Source organism: Apostichopus japonicus, chromosome 6 (assembly GCF_037975245.1).
Source record: "Apostichopus japonicus isolate 1M-3 chromosome 6, ASM3797524v1, whole genome shotgun sequence".
Taxonomy (NCBI): Eukaryota; Metazoa; Echinodermata; class Holothuroidea; order Aspidochirotida; family Stichopodidae; genus Apostichopus; species Apostichopus japonicus.
The window spans coordinates 17,279,893-17,299,953 of NC_092566.1; the positions used below are offsets into that span (position 1 = coordinate 17,279,893).

The 20,061-nt window shown below is 36.8% G+C and overlaps 2 protein-coding genes across 2 annotated transcripts; one reads left to right on the forward strand and one right to left on the reverse strand.

Annotated features, from left to right (window-relative positions):
* Positions 1-754: 754 nt before the first annotated feature.
* Positions 755-11,975, reverse strand: LOC139969167 (ubiquitin carboxyl-terminal hydrolase 39-like). Its single transcript, XM_071974009.1, has 12 exons — positions 11,780-11,975; positions 10,987-11,050; positions 10,302-10,396; positions 9,726-9,862; positions 9,110-9,262; positions 7,898-8,123; positions 7,050-7,244; positions 5,898-6,040; positions 5,217-5,359; positions 2,992-3,139; positions 2,650-2,736; positions 755-1,931 (listed from the first exon to the last, which is right to left on the reverse strand). Exons 1-12 carry the CDS (start codon positions 11,868-11,870, stop codon positions 1,860-1,862), a joined length of 1,554 nt encoding a protein of 517 aa, XP_071830110.1. The 5' UTR covers positions 11,871-11,975; the 3' UTR covers positions 755-1,859.
* A 711-nt stretch (positions 11,976-12,686) lies between these two features.
* LOC139969168 (probable rhodanese domain-containing dual specificity protein phosphatase) lies at positions 12,687-16,951 on the forward strand. Its single transcript, XM_071974010.1, has 2 exons — positions 12,687-12,840; positions 13,174-16,951. Exon 2 carries the CDS (start codon positions 13,194-13,196, stop codon positions 14,319-14,321), a length of 1,128 nt encoding a protein of 375 aa, XP_071830111.1. The 5' UTR covers positions 12,687-12,840; positions 13,174-13,193; the 3' UTR covers positions 14,322-16,951.
* Positions 16,952-20,061: the final 3,110 nt, after the last annotated feature.

Consider the following 20,061-nt stretch of genomic DNA (forward strand, 5'->3'; position numbering starts at 1 on the left):
ATGGTAATGTACTTATCTAAACGTCAAACATACTCTATATCTGTTTTATGTTTAGTTCAAATCCTACAACAAAATCAACTGAAAATAAATCAATTAAAATTTAATAAAAAGATACATGTGCGAGCCTCAAATTGAACAAAATCAATTTGTAATTTTTATGTCCAAGTTTATATTAAAAAAAAGTGATTGAAACATTTGTATCCTATTATAAAACACTACAGTATGATGGGTAGTTGACAAATATTACAAGTTATATAAAATGGTAGTATTTGACTATTTCCATTGCCTTAATCTAGGCTTACCATAGATCCTGATTACCAGAAAGGGGCGGAGGAGACTCAAATGACAGCCACCTCCCCACCCTGCCCCTTGCCCACCCTCCAGTGTATAATGCTAGCTCTGAGTATATCAGCTATGGTAGTGGTACAACCATTTTTTGATGGGGGGGATGGGGGAAGTCACAAAATATACATTTTGTGCTCGTACACTTTTGAAGTTTGAAATGTTAAGAATAACCAGAAATGATTAAATGAGTTTTTTAAATTAAAAAAAAAAAAACATCATTGGAGATGTGGTAGGCACACTCAACTACATTAGAAGAAGCTTGAGGGAAAATAAAATGTTTTTCTTCCACCAAAGTTGTCCACAACCAGTAAGCACGAATGGTACAGGACTAAAAAAGGAATTTTTTTAGAAAAATTAACAAACATGAGAAACTATGTACAACAGAAAACTTGCATTATAAATGAAGAAGTGTTTTGTCTTCTGTTTTATTGTCTGTTTGCACTAAATTTTACAAAATTAATACCAACAGTGTAATTAATTGGGCTAAAAAGCTAAGACAGAAGTTTCTTAGGAAATTAATGTTTTACAGACAATTTTTCAAGTCAGAAACCTGGATTCAAATAACTTCAACAAGATACCATTCTCAAAATAAAATAAAAAATAAACTGCTAAAGATACCATTCTGTTGGTCAAACAGGCTGATCCAAGAGTTTATCAAGTTTATGGGGTGTGGTTTGCACTTTCATTGAAGCCGAGCCATCCTTACCTAGAAAAAAAAACCACAGGGATCTTTGCTTGCAACCAACACCTGTTAATTGCTGAGTTATTCAAACCTAGATATGGTTTTCCTATATACAGCACACAGGATATGAGGAGAATCCTGACACCCAACAACTGTTAATTGCTGAGTAATTCAAACCTAGATATGGTTTTCCTATATGCAGCACACAGGATATGAGGAGAATCCTGACACCCACCCAACAACTGTTAATTGCTGAGTAATTCAAACCTAGATATGGTTTTCCTATATGCAGCACACAGGATATGAGGAGAATCCTGACACCCACCCAACAACTGTTAATTGCTGAGTTATTCAAACCTAGATATGGTTTTCCTATATGCAGCACACAGGATATGAGGAGAATCCTGACACCCAACAACTGTTAATTGCTGAGTTATTTAATCATAGATATGGTTTGAATCCAATTTTACCTTAAAAAGAAATATTGCTCTTTGTTTTAAATGATAAAACAATTGTAGGTAATGTTGAAAGTCCAGGACAGACATGTAAAGAAGTGTTGTTACCAGTGGATGATAGAACGTGCACACGTTTTCAAGTAACCACAAGTCCATATTTCAATTTTACCTCCAGGGTCAGTTAGACCCTCGTCCCATAGGGAATCCCTGGGCATGACACTGTTCATTATAATACATCTTCAGGACACCTTAGCCTTAGCTCACTCCCATGGATTAGCTCACTCCCATGGATTAGCTCACACCCATGGCTTAGCTCACACCCCTTGCGTACCTCCTTTGGATTCTAGTTGGAATATCCAACGTCCATTAGGTTGCAGTTATTTCACTTTTCCTGTGCTGTCACCCGCATTAGATGGTTGTACATTGTTATCTTTCTTCAGCTCCCATATCTGTCATATTGAAATGATGAAAATATTGATAAAAGGATATTGAACTCAACACAATTTCCAATATGTTACTGTTTCATGAAAACAGGACTGATTGACTGTTTCTTACTTATATCAATAACAATCAATTTGTGTAACCAGCTCAAGCCTACTTTAACTTCTTTTTGTTTTTTGTTTTTTTGCTAACTTAATTTTAATTTAGCTGGTTACATTTGTAAACTTTACCATCAATTCCATGCAGGGGTTCCAACAAAGCAGCTTAGTTTAGTGTTTCTTTCATGACTGTCACAACAGATGCTTAAAAAGGGATATTCTCATATCTAATTTTCTAACGACACTGGCAGAGACGAGTTGCCTATCCAAAGCACGGAAGAAGACATAGCATGCATCCCACCAGTTACTGTTACAATTACACCACATAATCAAGGCTCTGTGGAATAGAATGCAACGCAAGAATTTTCTAGCTTTAGACTGATGGTATCTGCAACTGTTGGGTAAATACCAGGGATGAGCCTGGGGTAAAAAAAAACTTTGCAAAAATTGCGGTATAGGTCCCAGTTTACGTATGCTACAGTGTGTTAGGATAATAGTTTTTGTCCCCAAGATAGAAAATAAATCACGGATATTTTCGCAAATTCGCGGAACAAGCTCATGCCTGAAATACAGACTTTGTGGATGATTGTTCGTCTGTCGTTTTGGTCAACGTCTTTGGGGTTCTTACCTGGATGTAAGCCTCTGATAGGGTAATCAGCTGTGGAAGAACGTCAGCCACGTGAAGGTCTTGTATCTCGTACCATTTCTGAGAGGCCTGAGTGTTGAAAAAAAAGAGATGTTCTTAAACTCGAGATGACTGACAAATTATCTGATAATTATGACGATTGAGGCGAGAGAAAGATTGTGATAATACAAAATTACAATTGGGATATTAACTGGATTGTCTCATACGAAAGACTTGCAAAATTCCTTTCACTGCAACATTGCATCGATGGCAGAAAAGCAAACATGATTGTGTTGATGTAAAGTTAGCACAAACGTTTGACAAAAAAAAACTCATGACAATTACCTGGTGAAGTACATGGACTCTGTATGTTCCCTTGCCAGATCCAGGCTCCCCATCATGCACAACATTGGCCATGAGGTCATAGGTCGTATGAGGATGTTTGGCAATCACAGCTGGATCGGAAGACAGCATATCTTTGAAGTCGATGTTTCTACAAATTTAAAAAATAATAACATTGTGTAAAGGTAAAGAAAATCATCATTCATATAGTAAATTTATATTGAAAAAAAATCACAGTATTAAGTTAAAATCCATATTCTGACAAAACACATATAGGTTAAAGTCAATATTTCTTCAGTGCACAAATAAACAAGGCATAAAAACATTGAATTAACGGCAATATTTTGATAGTTATAATAATAATGGCCTGGAAAGTGATTATCTTTACAATGCTAAGCAACCACATGTGCAAGTGGGAGACAACCTGAATGGCTTTTTTTCATGAAACTTACAATTCAGAAGTATTATACTTGCATATCTGAAACCCAATTTCACATTGGGGTATAGCTATGACAAAGCAATATGGTAATCATATATAATATGCAGATGCCTCTTCACTTGGATACTTTGGATGGCCACAAATACATTCAATGGCACTGCCTAATAAGCAAGATATCTACCATTAGTACTTTGCAAGAATGAATTCTTCAAGGAAATGTTTCATTTTTTATTAGGATGTTTGTTTCTGAAATTTATAAGCTCTAATTTTTTCTTGAATCCCATTTCAGTGCACTAAGGTAATGCATTGCAATATAATTTTACCGCTGCTTTTGGTACCAGCAGTTTTCAGCAAGACCCATGAGAACTGTAGTATTAACTGAGCTAAACCAGTGTGTATGCTAACATATATCCAATGTGTATACACCCTTACAGTCAAGTCTGCCCATCCTATGGGTACAACCTGAATGTGAAATGTAATACTAAGATCATATACTTTGCTTTATGTAAAATGTTAAGGACTCTCGTTACAGGAAATATCATTTTGTGATATAGAGTATACATCCTCCATGGAGGGCTATCTATATCAATACCCGGTTAAAACAACTGGGAGTGAGAAAGACATAGTACAAGGCCATTAAAGGGCGATAGCCTCAATATACGCCTGACTTGCTATGTGTATGAACAAATTCAACCAGCTGAAGAATTGCCCTTACATCAGGCGTGTAGCAAGGAATTTGCCAAGGGAGGGGCGACGCTTGTAGGCAAACTATCTAATCGTAGCGCCACCATGAGTTGGCGCGAATCGTACAAGAAAATTTTGACCAAAAAAGCCTCCCAGATCGCTGAAAATGGCACTTCCCAGGCCTTGTTAGTTGCATCTAAGCATTTTCTATTTTGAAATTACTAGCGATATCATAACAAAATTATGCTCAGGGGTGGTCGCCCCCTTTGCCCACCCCTTGGGTATGCGCCTGCCTTACAATTCAGATGAGTATAAATGGAATGAACCTCTGGGTGGATGACTCATTGTAATTTATGTCAAAATGTAAAATACTGAAATATAAGCACTTAAAAAAGATGTTAAAGCATTCTTTGCTAAATGAACTAGTCATGTATTGCCGTAATTTGGGTACCGCCCCTGTGGAACCCATGAAACGATTTTCACAAGCTGAAAATTATACATTTGCTTCATAAATAAAATGAGTCATTGCAGGATCTAGGGTGTGTCATACCCTCCCATGATAATGATCTGATCGTCTCCTTTGGGTGGTCTCTTTATGGGGTATATAAGGAATGTTACGTTATGATTCATGTCAAATATGAAACATTAAATACACCACCCTATGGGATAATATCAACATTGAATGCACGGATAAACCATTGCAAAGGTGACAGTTGTAGTTAGCAAAGACAGTTGTGTTGTACCAGTAAGGATCATCAGGCGATGCCTTAAATCAACAGAGGGCTTTGCCATATCAGTATATATCAGTATATATTCACAACTAGCACATAGAAATCTTTGGAGATCATGCAGACAGATTAAAGACCATTTGCATCATGACTACTGATGTAACAGCGCCCTCTACTATAACAGCGCCCTCAGTCGAGACATTGAAGATCCCCATATATTCAAGTAATAGGCTTGTTATGAGAACTACAAGTACAACAGTCTGAAATATATATATATCATCTTTAAATGAACATGCCTCTCTTCAAATATCTTAAAATAGAGAAACAACTTGATGGATCCCACAGAACAAATTTTAAAACTAAGGAGATGGTCTTACTTGACGGGGAAGTTGACAATGGTGCGGTTTTTCTCGACGAAGAAGGTATTTTTGGTGAATCTTTTGATGCAGATGATGAGATAAGGGGGTAACCTTGTCAATTCAAATCTCTTGATTGTTGAATCTTTGTACGTCTTGTACTCCTGTAAAGTGGAAAATAAAGACAGATAATGCTTTAACAAACCACCTCTCAACTAAAAGATAATCCTGAAATAATTCCTTATATGAGACTTGAGTGTGTGTTTCAAGAACTCTAATTCCACTTGGAGTCAGTTGTTCAGGACAAGGATCTCTGCTGTGAAGGACTCAAACTCTGAAAATCCGGACTGGAGGGCCACAGATCCAGATCAAGACCAGTACGGCAATTTCAGCCTATTGTATCAATTTTGTTACATCCCCTAAATTAAATATAATACTTAAAATCTGCACACTGGTGCTTTCTCATTCCATCAGAAAGTCAATCAGGTAAAATTAACTGGTCTAAAAGTATGTTCTTTTCAGGAATTGTATCTCGAGATGTCAAAATGCAGGAAAATATTAAAGGAGCTTTCTCTTTACCTCAATTTCACTTTTCTGTCTAAACAGTAAAAGTATTTACATCAAGCAATGTCACTGACTGAAAAAAAACATATATATTTCATGTACTTTTAAAAAATATGGATGAGTCATGGAAGCGCTTACTTTTTCTGTCACTCCATCAAATTTGGAAAGCAGGCTACTCAGAGGAACTTGAGGGATGATATTCTGCTCGAGTTCATCCTTAAAGAGGGGAGCCGGAGGAATGTCCAAAGTGAGAAAGAGAAACGGAGTCTCCACACTGGTTTCTGTAATGTAACGAATACAAGAGGAAGACATGATAGTTCATCAATGCAACTTCCCTTTAAGTGTTTCATTCAGTTATAGAATTAAAAAATAAATTAAAATACCTGGCCTTTTTTCCATAAAAGGGTGACTTTTCGGCAGATTTTTTCAGCCTAGATATGTAGAAGTCCATGAAAAAAAAAGACAAACTTTGAGTGATAGTAATGTTTCTATAGCTATTCCAGTTTTCAAGAAATTCAGTTTTTAAAATATGCTGAATGTCTGGAATGCTCCTTTAAGGCTTACCTGACGATGATAACATCCACACCCTCAGGCTGAATTAGTTAATGTTAATCCATTCTCTTATCAAATTTAATGATGCAACCAAAACATGTTCTTCTACTTGTACACTTCATAGAAGCTTGAAAGGTTTTTTTAAAAAAATTAAAAATCCTATTTCGGGCCACAAAAGTCTTCTTTTCCCTTTTCAATTTTTCCTTTGAAGTTTTGTGTTGCATCTAGGAAGTTGAACTCATGGTCTCTGTGTTAGACTAAGTAGTCCAGCCACTTTAATCAATGAGACTCAGATGTTTAAAGGGCCATTTCCCAAACACATTAAAGTGGTATAGAAATATGAAATGGAATGATAGCAGATCTCTTTCAGAATATTGAACAATATGAAAATTAATTTTGTACCCGAAACCATCCTTAAGCTGTGTGAAATATTAACGTCCTTCTCATCACTGTCACACTGCATATCACTGGACGATTCAATCCTATGTGAGCGCCATGCTAACAAAGACTGACAGAAATGCCGTGTGTACACAGCTCGTTGAACATAACGTAGGCCTAACGATGAGTGGAAGGTAGTCGTGTTGTAAAATGTGTGAACTGTATGGTACGGAAGAGGCAGCTTAGTCAATGGCCAGCTTAGGTCAAAAGTCTATACACGCATACTAGTTTCTAGTTCTCATTAATTTCATATGAATTTATGGCACTTCCCGAAATTAGGCGTATTAATTGCATTTTTACCTTTAAATTCTTCAGTCTGCATTAACTTCTTTCTCTCCTCCTCTTCTGATATATCCAGCGGGATCACTTTCCTGGAGTAGACTTTCATCCGGCCCTGAAACGTTTGACTGATCACGCTACTGTTCCGCTTCTTTGTGCCTCCCAGGGATGCGTGCAAGGCGTTGAGGAACCAAGCCAGAAACTCCACCGGATCACCTGAAAAATTTCGAGAGGGACTGTTCAGTCACGTTCTATCCTTGAACGTAGAAAATCATTGGATTCTTGAAAAAAAACAGCCACTTTAAAGCGACACGGCAGAATTTTTCGCTGATAAACACAGTAGCCAAAGTAAGCTGGCTCGATACTCCCTATGTCGTAGAAACTTGTTTTACATCGATTCAGCAAATTTTGTCACCGTCTACTAGCAAACTTACGGAAGCCTTCGAAAAAATTTCTAAACATATCAGTACTTCTTCACATACAAATGCGATTAACCAAACCAAGACATTCCTCTAGATTTTTTTTACCAAAGGAATGTAATTGAATGAGCCATTAATGAATTTGATTTAATCATCAACACATTATAAGCTGGACACTTTTCAAAGTAATATAAAATAGGAAAAGAAAATTGACAAATTTTGGACTTATTTTAATTTAATATTTTAAATGAATCTTGAATATAAAAGAAATCAACGACTTATTTTTGCTATGCGATTTTATTATGGCATTAGCAAGCATTTGAAATAATCATTATGTGATTATTTTACTAAAGAGTAGTACTTAACAAAAGACAATTTTTAGAGTGAGGGACCAGTTAGTTTAAGTTTATAATGGAATGCATAATGGGGGATTAGGTACAAGTATCACACCTTGCTCTGTTATCTGGAAACGTTTTTTACTGCACAGCACCACCGATTGTAACATCTCGTGGGGACTGACGTGGGCCTTGAAGTTTCGGGGATTCCACATCTTACGATTGAGCTCGCCGAACCTCTGTGCTAACAGACCGATGATGATGCCAGGTTTTAGTTTGATGTTGATGTAGTTTTGTTCTTCAAGGAAGTAATCCCTAAGAGCGACTACATGAACAAAAGCCTGTAATTAAAGGAGTAAGATTTTGAGAAGATAAAAAAAAAGAGACCTTGGATTAGCGAAAAGATCTTGTGATGAGATTGAGTGAGTGATTTTCATATTATGTGACATTTACTTACATACGGTAACAATTTAATTTCAACAATTTTGATGAATATATTACAATAAAATTATTTTCAAAAAGCACACATCAAAATTTATTTTATCCCTTTGTTGCAAAACATTTAATATTCAGTCTGTTCCACAATGCTGTTCTTGAAAACAAAATGGCTGGAAAACTGGTTATTCTGCTGACAAACTTGCCACAGGTTTTGAATACCAAATGTTGATTTAAAAATCAAAATTTATCATCAGGCCAATTTAACTTTCAAACACGTCGCACACGTCATGTACAGTATTTGTCGAATCATCGTACAAGCTGGACATATATAATCTGGATATCGTAATATATGGACAACGAGATCAAGACACATACCACCTGGCCTTGTAGTTTCCTTAATACCTTTTAAGGCATTATAATGCTACATAAACATATTTACTGTAGGCAAAATAATGTTTACCTTGGATTTAAAAGTAAGACTTGTGTGAAGAGAAAAAGGATGAAATGCTTTTAACAGAAACACTGCTTTTATACAACATGTTTAACCATTCCACAGGAAGTCCCCTTGATAGCAGACAAACTGTAATAGTAATAGTGATAAATGAGACTTATATAGTGCCAAATCAGTAGACAAAAGTCACTGCTCAAGGCTCTTTACAAAGAAAGCAAATTAATGTACAAAAGAACAAGTAGAAAGATGGGTCTCAAGTAGACTTTTGAAAGTAGAAAGTTTAGAGCATGTTCTAATGTGGTCTGGTAACTTGTTCCAGAGATAAGAGCCATAGTATTCAAAGCTTCTGTAACCATAGGTCTTCTGTAGAAGAATAGTACAGTACCATGGAAAAGAGCCCTGCTCTTTCAGTATTATGAACGTCTCCATAAAACTCACGTGAAGAAGTACGTTGCAGTAGTCATTGGCCTTGATGTTATTCAGACCGACGATACCTGGGAGATAGGTCGTACCGTCGTAAGCACGGAAAAGTTTGACGTTTGTGTTCAGTTGTGAAATCAACTCCGGTGTGAAAGTTGGTTTCAGTACATACTGCAAGTAACCAGAACAGAAAAAACTTATATCAGGGTTAGGAACGAAGTTCATAACATATATATACCTGAGGAATTAATAATTTTGTGGTAAATTACATATACTGAATATTCAACATACACTGAATATTCAACATACATACTGCAAGTAAAGGGAATAGAGAAACTTATATCAGGCTTAGGACAAATTTCATTACATATATATACCTGAGGAATTGATAATTTCGCAGTAAAATATATATATATACTGTACATGCATATATCCAAGATTCAAAAAGTTTACAGAATATAAATGTAAATTAATAAATTAGCCAGTGTTGATATAACTCTAAGCGTCTGGAACTGAATCACTCCAACAAGTCTTATTCGTGGGGGAGGGGGGATGTCAAAAAACTGGCCATTGTCAATTTGAAACGAATCAGTTTTAAAGAAAATTGAAATTTTCTTTCCAGTGTCCTACTCACAGTGATGTCTTCAAGTGAAGAGTCGATGATCTGGTAATTGTCCGGCAGGCAATAAAACTTCAGAGTGTGAAGGTTAAGAAATACACGATGGTTGATTTGCACGCTGTGAGTGTAAGCGTGGGACTTTTGGCCCCTTCCTGAAGAAGGAAAACAGTGAACAAGAAGATACAAAAAACAAGAGTTAATGCAGTGACTACCTTTCACCTTTTAGTGACATGTTCTTCAAAAACTTTGCCAATCCTATCCCGAATGACCGCAATGTTAGGCTTTAAATATATATATGTAGAGAGGCTTGAGCAGACAATTGAACACAACATGTTTTACAAAGGCTAGTACTATATGTTTATCTTGTAACCAAAATTCTAGATTTTAAATTCAAGAGTACTGTCAGTATAAAATTTGGGTGGATCTGCAGCGCTAAAAAGAGTCACCAATTACCGCTACTTGAAAGCTGGTTTTCAAATTTTTTGACAGTACTAACAGATGATATCAGCTAAGAAAGTAGGGCCTCACGGCCTGGTAACTAGTGTTAAAGACAGCCAAGCTATATGAAAAGTTAATGGTTATTAACTGTACCTTGAAAATATTTGCCACAGACTAAACAGGCATAAACATTCAGATGGGAAAGTGAAACAGAGCAGAGCTTCTCAAAGTCAAAGTCCAGAACAGATCTGCAGAGATAAATTAACGATTATACATTTATTTTTCAAAAGAGCAAAGATATTTGTGAGTAAAATTTTTAGGAATCAAGCCAGTGACTGCAGAAGTCCTATGCAGGTACTGCTCAGATAACATTAAAGTTAAAATACCAAGACCTAAGATTCATCTCAGATAACATCAAAGTTAAAATACCAAGCCCTAAGATTCAGCAATTTTCTTCCTTTCACAGAATATTGAATTTAGGCAAATCATGTTAACAGTTCTAAGTGAATTTAAGACACTACCATCAAATATCTCCCAGTTGTTGACAAATTAATAGCTGAATAATGACAGACACCTGTTGAAATTGGAGGCAGCAAGGGAGAAGGTTTATTACTGTCAGCCCCAACTCCACAAACATATTCCTAACACGATGTAAACTTTTCTGGGAATTTAATTGTTTTTTCTATTATCAGTACAAAATTTGGAACTGTAGAGTAACTTAGCATCGATTGGATATTTTGAGAGTAGCAATTTTATCGGCTGCCATTTCCATCACTAACTCTTTTGGCATCATGAAATCCCAACCAATTACCCTCATTAAACATAATTACATACTCACCTATTTATAGTATCCAGGTAAGGGCAGCTTCTGCTTTTATCGACTTGAGGATCACGGACATGTTCTGAAAAAAAATATTAACAGTGCTGGAAGGATTAGCTATTTCAAAATATTTAGATCAAGATTTTCTGACTTTCTGTACTAGTGATTAAGTATGGACAGTGACAGGCCATTCGATTTACCTGATATAGGCCTAGGCTATGGTTTGGCAATCTAATTTTGTACAATCAAGTTTTTGGAGATTTACAACAAGGCCGTGGCTATTCTTACGACTAGTCGTAACAATTATTTATAAACTATTCTTACGACATCGGCGAATTCAAGCGCAGTAAAGTAAATAAAGAAACTGCGCATGTAGTAGGGGTAACCCTAAACTTAACCCTAAACACTAACCCTAACCGGAAATTACTGTTACTCCTAGTCTTAAAAATAGTACTCCTAGTCGTAAGAATAGCCACTTTGTTACAACAAACACTTCAAAATAGTATCTTGGTGACCTCACTCCAAGTAGCTATTAATGTCACTACATTCGACGTTCAGTGCCCAGATTTGGGTTTTGGCATACCAAAAGTACTACTACCAAACCAGCTCTACTAATCAGCCAAATAATGGCTTTAAAGTAAAGGTTTTACGTTAGGCTACAGCCTGGGTAGGTATATTCTTAAACCTAGCCTAAGCATACTGTAGGCTATGTATGGGCCATACACAATAGGCTTGGAACGTGTGAGTAAAGCCATAATGGAATAAGCATAATTCACGAATTAAGGGATTAAAATTATAATGTTATGCTCACCATATTCATCGTCGCTGTCATACTCCTCAACGAGCGCTACCTTTCTCTTCTTGCTAGACCTTCTTGTTTTATCATCTCTTCGCTTCGACATTGTTAAAGTGCGGGCTTTCGATACGATGTGGGGTAGGTAGTACAGCTCTAAATAAGAACCCAACCAAGCTAAAAGACACTTACAACTAATAAATATTCGTGAAATCGGTTATTAGAACATTCATGTATTGAAGTAATGTGACTCTGGACTGGGTGATAAAAGATTCATTTCTTAGTCTCTCGTTACTCGGATTTTCATTGGGCACTATATTGCATAGCGATCAAAAATACACCGAAATAAATATGCCCCAGAAATCCCAGAATGCACATGTTATCCTTAACCGATGATACCTTTGTCATTTGTGAAAAATATAACATCACAATGTAATATACCCGATGTCTAACATCGTTATATAGATTTCACCATTTGCAAATACAGTTAGTTCCTGCACTTTTGTTATCGCTCCCAGTGATTAAACGTAAATAAGACATCTCACGCCGTTTTGATGGTGTCAGAACTTGCAAGACTGAGTACGAATTGTGTCACTAATGTAACAACCCTGCGGTTATTTCTGTTGATCCTCTGAAATCTATAGGAATTTATGTTCACAAATATTTTAAAACAGTTTCCAAATAGCTTGAGTGTTGGAACATTGGAGCATTATTGTCTTCCAAACGCAACTCTTTTAACCATGAGTCTTATTATATAGAATGAAGAGATGTTGAAGCAATTCGTTTGTCTTTTGTCTTACGACTGCACAGAATAAACTTGCGTACACGTAAGCCTACATCACAAATGAAATACAGTTTCGAAAGGTTTAACGGCGCTCCATACAATATATTCTGGTTACGTTGTCATGACAGGTTTACAAGCAAATAGTGCACGAAGTGTAGGAATTTTATGTGTTAACCAGGCAGAGCCGGTGTATGCGCTTGAATCGTCCTATCCAATTGGGACAAGAAAAAACACTTCGGAAATTTTGACGGATATGTCAGTATAAAATGTTCCAAAATGCACTACAGAAACTGAGGTAGATCTGTTTGGTTTTTCCGTGTTTGATCAATTTACACTAGTATTAGATACATTGGCCTATACATTATAATGTGTAGGTCTAGACCTAACTTAGACCACCAGTAAATTAACTTGCAAAATATTCATTGTCTCGCCTATATGATGGAATATGTTGTTCAAAGTTAAAGCCAAACCAATTCTTCAATAACAGGTACTGTGTGAACAAAACAGTAAACAACTTTAAATTGTGTTACTGTAACGTTAGTAGTGTTAGTTACTCTGTGTTAGCCTAAAACTGTCCCTGAACTTTTTAATGAAACTCGTATAATTTATCCATTTCTTACTCTTTTAGAAAAACAAACCTCCTTAGTCATGGGATGCACCTCGTCAGCTACAGTGAGTGTATTAGTAGATGAGGATAACAACAACAAAGGGTCAATTGAAGGGAATACACAGTCAGATGCAGCTGATTCTCCATTGATTGAAAATGAACCACATCACAAGGAAGCTGATCTAAATCAACCAGGAAACGAACAAAGCTACAGCAAAATGTCTTCCAACTCACGCTTACCGACTATCACAAAAACAAATGATGGATTTCTGGTGAGCAGAATTCCTTCTGCTAACACCCTACCAGAGTCAATAATGCCAGTGTTGGAATTATTCAATCTAATAAGCATCGGTTATAGAGTACCTCACATAACAGATCCTAACTACATTCTTATCGTCGATTGCCGGGAATATGCCCTTTATTCTGAAAGTCATATCATTACTGCTCGTCACTACACTTCCTTGGATGAAGATCAGGATTGTCTTCTCGAGACTGGCGTTTGCGACAAATATGCAATTATCGTAGTTTACGGTACAACCACGGACGACCCCAAGACGAAGGAAATATACGAGAGAATAAATGGTAAGGGTCTTTATGTACAGCTCATCGATGGAGGTTTTGGGAAGTTCAGCAGCCACGCACCTTTCCTTTGTTCGGATAAAATGCTGCGCACAGAACAGGAGAGGATGAAGAACATCATAACTTACCCGTCTGCTGTTTTAGAGGGCGCTCTATATCAAGGTGGGGCAGTCCATGCGGAGAGTCGAGTGGTTATCGACAACCTGCGAATCACTCACGTCGTCAACGTCTCGACTGAAGTGGATTGCCCTTTCGAGGATTCTTGCGAATACCTCCATCTGAAGTTTGCAGACGAGGGAGGTGCCAATCTTATTTCGGTCTTTGAACGAGCAGCGGACTTTGTGGCCACTGCATTGCAGGATGGTAGTAATCGTGTCCTAGTCCATTGTGTCATGGGTGTCTCTCGCAGTAGCTCTATCACCATAGCTTTCCTCATGAAGTACCACAGTTTCTCCTTCAAGGATGCTTACAGGTTTCTCAGGGAAAGGCGTTCCGTCGCTGCACCCAACACAGGATTCGTTCGTCAACTGGCATCCTACGAAGAAAGACTATTTGGAGCTAAGCTAACGGATCCTGACGACGTCGTTTGAGTCGGTAGATTGTAAGACTTTTATTTTATCATTTACGATAAAATCAGATTCCAAATTTTAACGAATATCCAATTGGCTGAAGTGATTACTCAGTTACCAAAATTGATGGAACTGTGCTGCACATGGTCAGCCTTTCAGGTCAAAACCACACACTCCTCCTCACATTTTTTTTTATGAAATGGCTCAGTTATATATTTTTCAAAATTTGGAGATTTATTTTGTGAATGCATCTGGCAATATTAGCAGATTTAATGATGTCATTATGGCAATTGAACTGAAAATTGTTTTTGTTCTCTTTATTCAATTTTGAAATAAAGTTTATCAAGAGAGGAATGTAATATTTTAACAAAACAAGTTGCATGAAGTTTGAAACATATAGAAGGGGAGTTGTGAACTCCCTGATACAGAGTAATATTACCCAAACTTTTCAGATCACATTTCAAGGAAATCAAAAAGAAGGTTATAACATTTTAAGAAAGTATTTGCTTTGAGGATCCAATCTACCATGATGACATACTGTGATTCCACTTCCTGGATTATAGGGATGGTTTAACCAATCAAAACACATCAAATCTTAATCAACCATTAATCTCAAGTTATAGACAAGATATTGAGAATAGGTTTCAAGATTTGTTTTTTTAAGAAAAGTGTTAAAATTGTCTGCTACTGGAATATCCCTCTTACTTTACAGTATATTAGGTAGCAGTAGTTAGGAATACTGTATACACATTCATCTGATGTCCCCCCCCCCTCTCCCATTACTACTGTTTAAGTTTTACTTTTAACTTTTCCAGTATGAAAACTAACAGTTTCTAGTGAAGCAGCCCACAGAGTCAGAGGATTTGTTTAACAAAAAAGGTGTTACTATAGCTGATAGCCTCCACCAAATAGCTACAGTAAAAAAAAAAAACATACATGTCTCTTTCGGGAGATTTCCCAGTTTAAAAGTCTGGTCTGGAAGCTGTCATTTTGTAAATGTGTTATGTTATACTGGTGCTAGGAACTGTAAACCTTCTACTTACTCTCTCTTTGTATTTCTTTTCTTATTTTTCAAAGTAGAAATATAATTTATTTAGGTCATGTTGTGAGGTTTTCAATATTTTACATTCCACACTTACAAGAACCATCTCCATTACTGGAAGTAAACATTGTAAGAAATCAAGAGAGAAAAAAAAAACAATAAACAATTGATACACATGTGACTAGATGATGCCATATTTAGACTTGACCAAGTCTTCAACACTTACAGGAACCATCTCCATTACTTGAGAGTAACCATTGTAAGAAATCAAAAAGGAAACACAATAAACAATTGAAACACATGTGACTAGATGATGTCATATTTAGACTTGATCAAGTGATCAGCCAATTGTGTGAAGAAACATTAAATATGTGATATCATCCAATTGAAATAAGATTATTTTATAAGATGTTTGTGGAAGTTTATTTGTGCAGTTACTATATTTCTACACATAGAGCAACAATGATGTTTGGGTTGGTGTTGCTTTGAAACTAGGTTACGATATAGAAAGATGAAAATGGTTACAATCTTCACTTAGTTATATTGAATGGTGTCCAAGTCTATCGAATATTCTGTTTTTACTATACAACCCAATGCAAATTGGCACTTTAAATGATACCAGTGTAGGAACGCAGGTTTTAAGTTTTATTGGCTGACAATTACTTTTATGGGTTGGATATCTCATATTAACAATAGGGACCCCCTTCCTAACCACCTCATCTTCCTTGGGCATTTTCGAATAAAATATGTCTTTATGTTATTAGTCAGTAAATAGTAAATTATGTAAATATTTATTAGTTTTCCATTATGAAATATATTCCTTAGTAGATTCTTCTCCCACTTTTATTTATTTGGAGACAAGTTATATATATTTTCATATTTTATAAAAATTATTATGGTATTGAAAATAATTTATAATTGAAAGAGGACTTCCATATAGACTAGCTGTGACAGAAGGTGCTAATTTTGATAAAATGTACAAGATAATTTTCTTTTGTCTATCAGGAATTATGTTTTAATTATTTTTTAAATTTTGTTTTTTAAACCAACAAAATGGTATTCATTAAGCATATGGTGATTATTTTATCCTCAGACTGATAAGAAAAAAATCTTGCCATGTGTGTGAGATATCCTGGTTCAAAATGTACATCACTGCTCTGCATTTTGTCAGCATATGATGTGATGCCATATAGTGTCAGTAATAAATGAATTCTCTTTAAGGGTTTTGCACTATTCGTGCTGTTATTTTCATTGTTTTATGGTGAAAGGGGGAAAAATGTCAATAGCCGAAGATTACAAAGACTACTCTAGATGAGAGGACCATTAAGTCGTTAATTGTTGATAGACAGAACTCTCACTGAATACATAAACGTTTTCACATCCTTGAACAGAAAGATTAAAAAGAATTTAAATATTTTGTATCCGTTCATTTTATGATCCAACGTGATCTTGACAAAAGAGGGGAAATAATATATCAGGCACGTAAGCATATAACATCACTGAAATGTTTATACTATAATGATATGCAAAATAAATTGGAAAAAAAAGAAAACAAATCCCTTGATGGATATCGTACACACATGTTTTGAACTTTTTATTCTCATAGCTTAGATAAATATAAAGTATATTTCATAAGACTTTTGTCTGTCTTCGTACGTATGCAAGGGCGTAGGAACCGGGGGGGCTGGGGGCGCCAGCCCCCCAGTGAAAAATATGGGGGGCGGAAGTATCATTCCGCCCCCCCCCCCCCGCTCCGCAAGTCAGAAAACCCCTTTTTCATTTCCAAATGAGAAAAAAATCTCATTTGGAGCACCAAATTGCATTTAAGGCCAGGTGAAAATGCAAAATTCTTTACAAAATGGAGTGAGAGTTGAAGTGTGCTATATTGCACCAAATTGCATCTGAGGCCACCTGGAAATGCAAAAAAATCCAAAGGGGAGGGGGACACCCCCTTCCCTTAGACCCCTCCCCCAGGCCGGCCATCAGTCTTCAGCCCCCCCCCCCCACTCAAAAGTACCTTCCATCGCCACTGCACGTATGCATATTCAGTCGCTGTCGGCAAATTTTGGGTCTGTCGGCAAAAGGAGAAAAGGTGAAGAGAGCGGAAGGGGAAGAAAGAAGGAAAGCTGAATAGAGAAAAGGAGAACGGGAGCTTCTTCCGTGCCAAATTTGACTTAAAATATGCACCAGATTGCATCTAAGGACGTTTCAAAACTAAAAATTTTCCAAAGGGGAGGGGTAGACCCCCTACCCTTAGACCCCTCCCCCATTTCAGTCACCACTTCCAGATCCGTCGGCAAATCAAATTTGACTTAAAATATGCACCAGATTGCATCTAAGGACGTTTCAAAACTAAAAATTTTCCAAAGGGGAGGGGGACACACCCTCCCCTTAGACCCCTCCCCCATTTCAGTCACCACTTCCAGATCCGTCGGCAAATCAAATTCTCCACACCCCCCAACAAAAACCCCTTCGCTACGCCCCTGTGCATATTGCCAAGGGCGAACGAAAACCCATACGCTGTTTCATATAGTCAACTAGTTCATTGGCCAAGGATATATATGTAAATGGCATTTGCAATATTTGCCTCGTAAAAGTGAAGTGGCATTATATGTTAGTGGTGTACGTCATATACTCATTGCAATATTAAAGTAAGAGCAAAAAGTTGAATTCTCAGCATCGTACGGTTAAAACTACATCCTGAGAAAATTTTGTATGGAACGTATCTGGCAACAGTCGAATGAACGATGCCATCTTGGTAAGTGAGCTGAATTTTCTTCATAACCCATTTATCCACAACAGAATTTTATGTATCCCCACAAGAAAGAAAATAAAAAACATGTTTTTGAAAATCTAAATACAGAGACAATTGACAGTTGTAATTAAGCAACCATTCCAAGTGTATTACATATTAAAGATACATTCAAATAATGATAATAGGCAAGTAAAACGTTCCCGAGCATTAGCGTGCTTGATGACATCTCAGACCATGTATTTATATTGGATTATATTTTCGCATTAAGATAAGTTTAACATTGTCTACCACCGGATAAATCCCTTTATTTGGTGTCCCGAAAGGGCAAACTGGAGTCACTCTTAAAAAACTTGCAAAATTGTGAGGGGAACCGCGGGTTATAAAGTCGGCAATGACTATTACGCGGATCGCAAAGTCGATAATTGCTATTACGGTTAGATTCGTTCAACATTGCAGCACCCAGAACCATTCTACTCAAAGCCGAAGCCAAAGTGAATTAGTCAGGTCACACATCCGGAGTCTATGCATGCTATGTTCTTCAATACCGCCCTCATTTTCTTTCGGGAAAGGTAGTCTTTGATAGTTCTCTCGATTACATCAAATCATGTTGATCTCTCTGTACATTAACTACAACTTTCATGAAAATGACTTTATTGCAAAAAAAGATTGTTTTTCACTTGAAATGTTGATAGTTGCATATATTAGTCAATTCCACACATTTATGAAATGACCATTTGGTTGCAAAAGGACTAAATGTTTACTTTTGACATTTCAAAAATTCAACATTTCGTAGTAAAATGTTTGTTAAAGGTAATGTGAGTTATAATGACAAATATTCCGTCAAATTGCATTGTTTTTTTAAATTAAGTACATATTGCAGAAAATTGCAGAAAGTTGTCGAATTGCAAAGTGACAAGTGAGTAATTCATGATATATATCAAAATTGTGCAAATTTCAACATGTAATCACAAATTTGTTACAGTTATTCGAGTTCTGTAAGTTTTTAAAGTTAATATGCTTTAGCACCCTCTATTTTTAAACTCGCTTGTAAGTCCCCCGCCCCCCCCCCCCCTATCCATCTTCATGACAATACAATGTGGAATTACGTGAGATGCCGCAATTGAGCAGCTTCAGCAGTTATTTATATACATTAAATAAATTCAGCCTCTGAAGCAGTGGCGTAGCCAGACTTTTCCATCTGGGGGGGCAAAGGGGGGTGAAGGGTCTGATTGGTGGGGCAGACTAAGCTAGTACAAAAGACATACCAAAAAGTTTGCATGACAAACCGTGGCAAATCGGGTATTGTGTCAGCAATGTAGGGTACAGATGGTCACTCTAGTTAGCTGACTTTTTATGTTATTTCCACATAGGTATTATTAACGATAAAACAGATCACTGAAAAAGTCCTCGATAATTCTCTTTAAAAATCTGAATAGACTATGCTCTTTCTGTCAGTATTCAAAGATGATCAGCATGATATCTGACTTGCCTGGGAGTGTAACCACCCCCCCCCCAATCAACAAAAGATGTTATCATTCCCCCTTCGGGCCCTTCTTTTGCACTTTCTAGGGGTCACTCAAACAGTCTAGCGAAGGTTAATTCGCCTATTCTGATGACTGTCTGCGAACTTATCAACGAATTTCGCGCCCTATTACAGACAGACTAAATTAAGGTGACCATATTTTCGTGACTGAAATCGGGGACATTTATTGCGTGACTGATATGGGGGAGGGGTTTAAGGGGAGGGGCTGTCCCCCTCCCCTTTGGAAAATTTTCAAGTGCCTAAGGAAACACATCGCGATTGTTCGCGTAGGCGTAGCAAACATTTTGTAAGTTTCAGTCAATATGCAAATTGTTTCTAAATACTGTGATATTCATTCTGCCATACACGTCACTCACGTGTGAATCATTTCGGAACACAATCCAGGGATCAGGGATAACCATGTGAACATAAAACTGAACGT

What these genes read in the sequence shown, in the direction of transcription:
- LOC139969167 (XM_071974009.1), bottom strand. Translation starts at nt 11,870, where the DNA reads ATGTCGAAGCGAAGAGATGATAAAACAAGAAGGTCTAGCAAGAAGAGA. An exon ending in TTTCCAGATAACAGAGCAAG is followed by an intron (nt 7,245 to 7,897) that starts GTGTGATACTTG and finishes GAAATTTTTCAG; the next exon opens with GTGATCCGGTGGAGTTTCTG. An exon ending in GCAGACTGAAGAATTTAAAG is followed by an intron (nt 6,041 to 7,049) that starts GTAAAAATGCAA and finishes GTTACATTACAG; the next exon opens with AAACCAGTGTGGAGACTCCG.
- LOC139969168 (XM_071974010.1), top strand. Translation starts at nt 13,194, where the DNA reads ATGGGATGCACCTCGTCAGCTACAGTGAGTGTATTAGTAGATGAGGAT.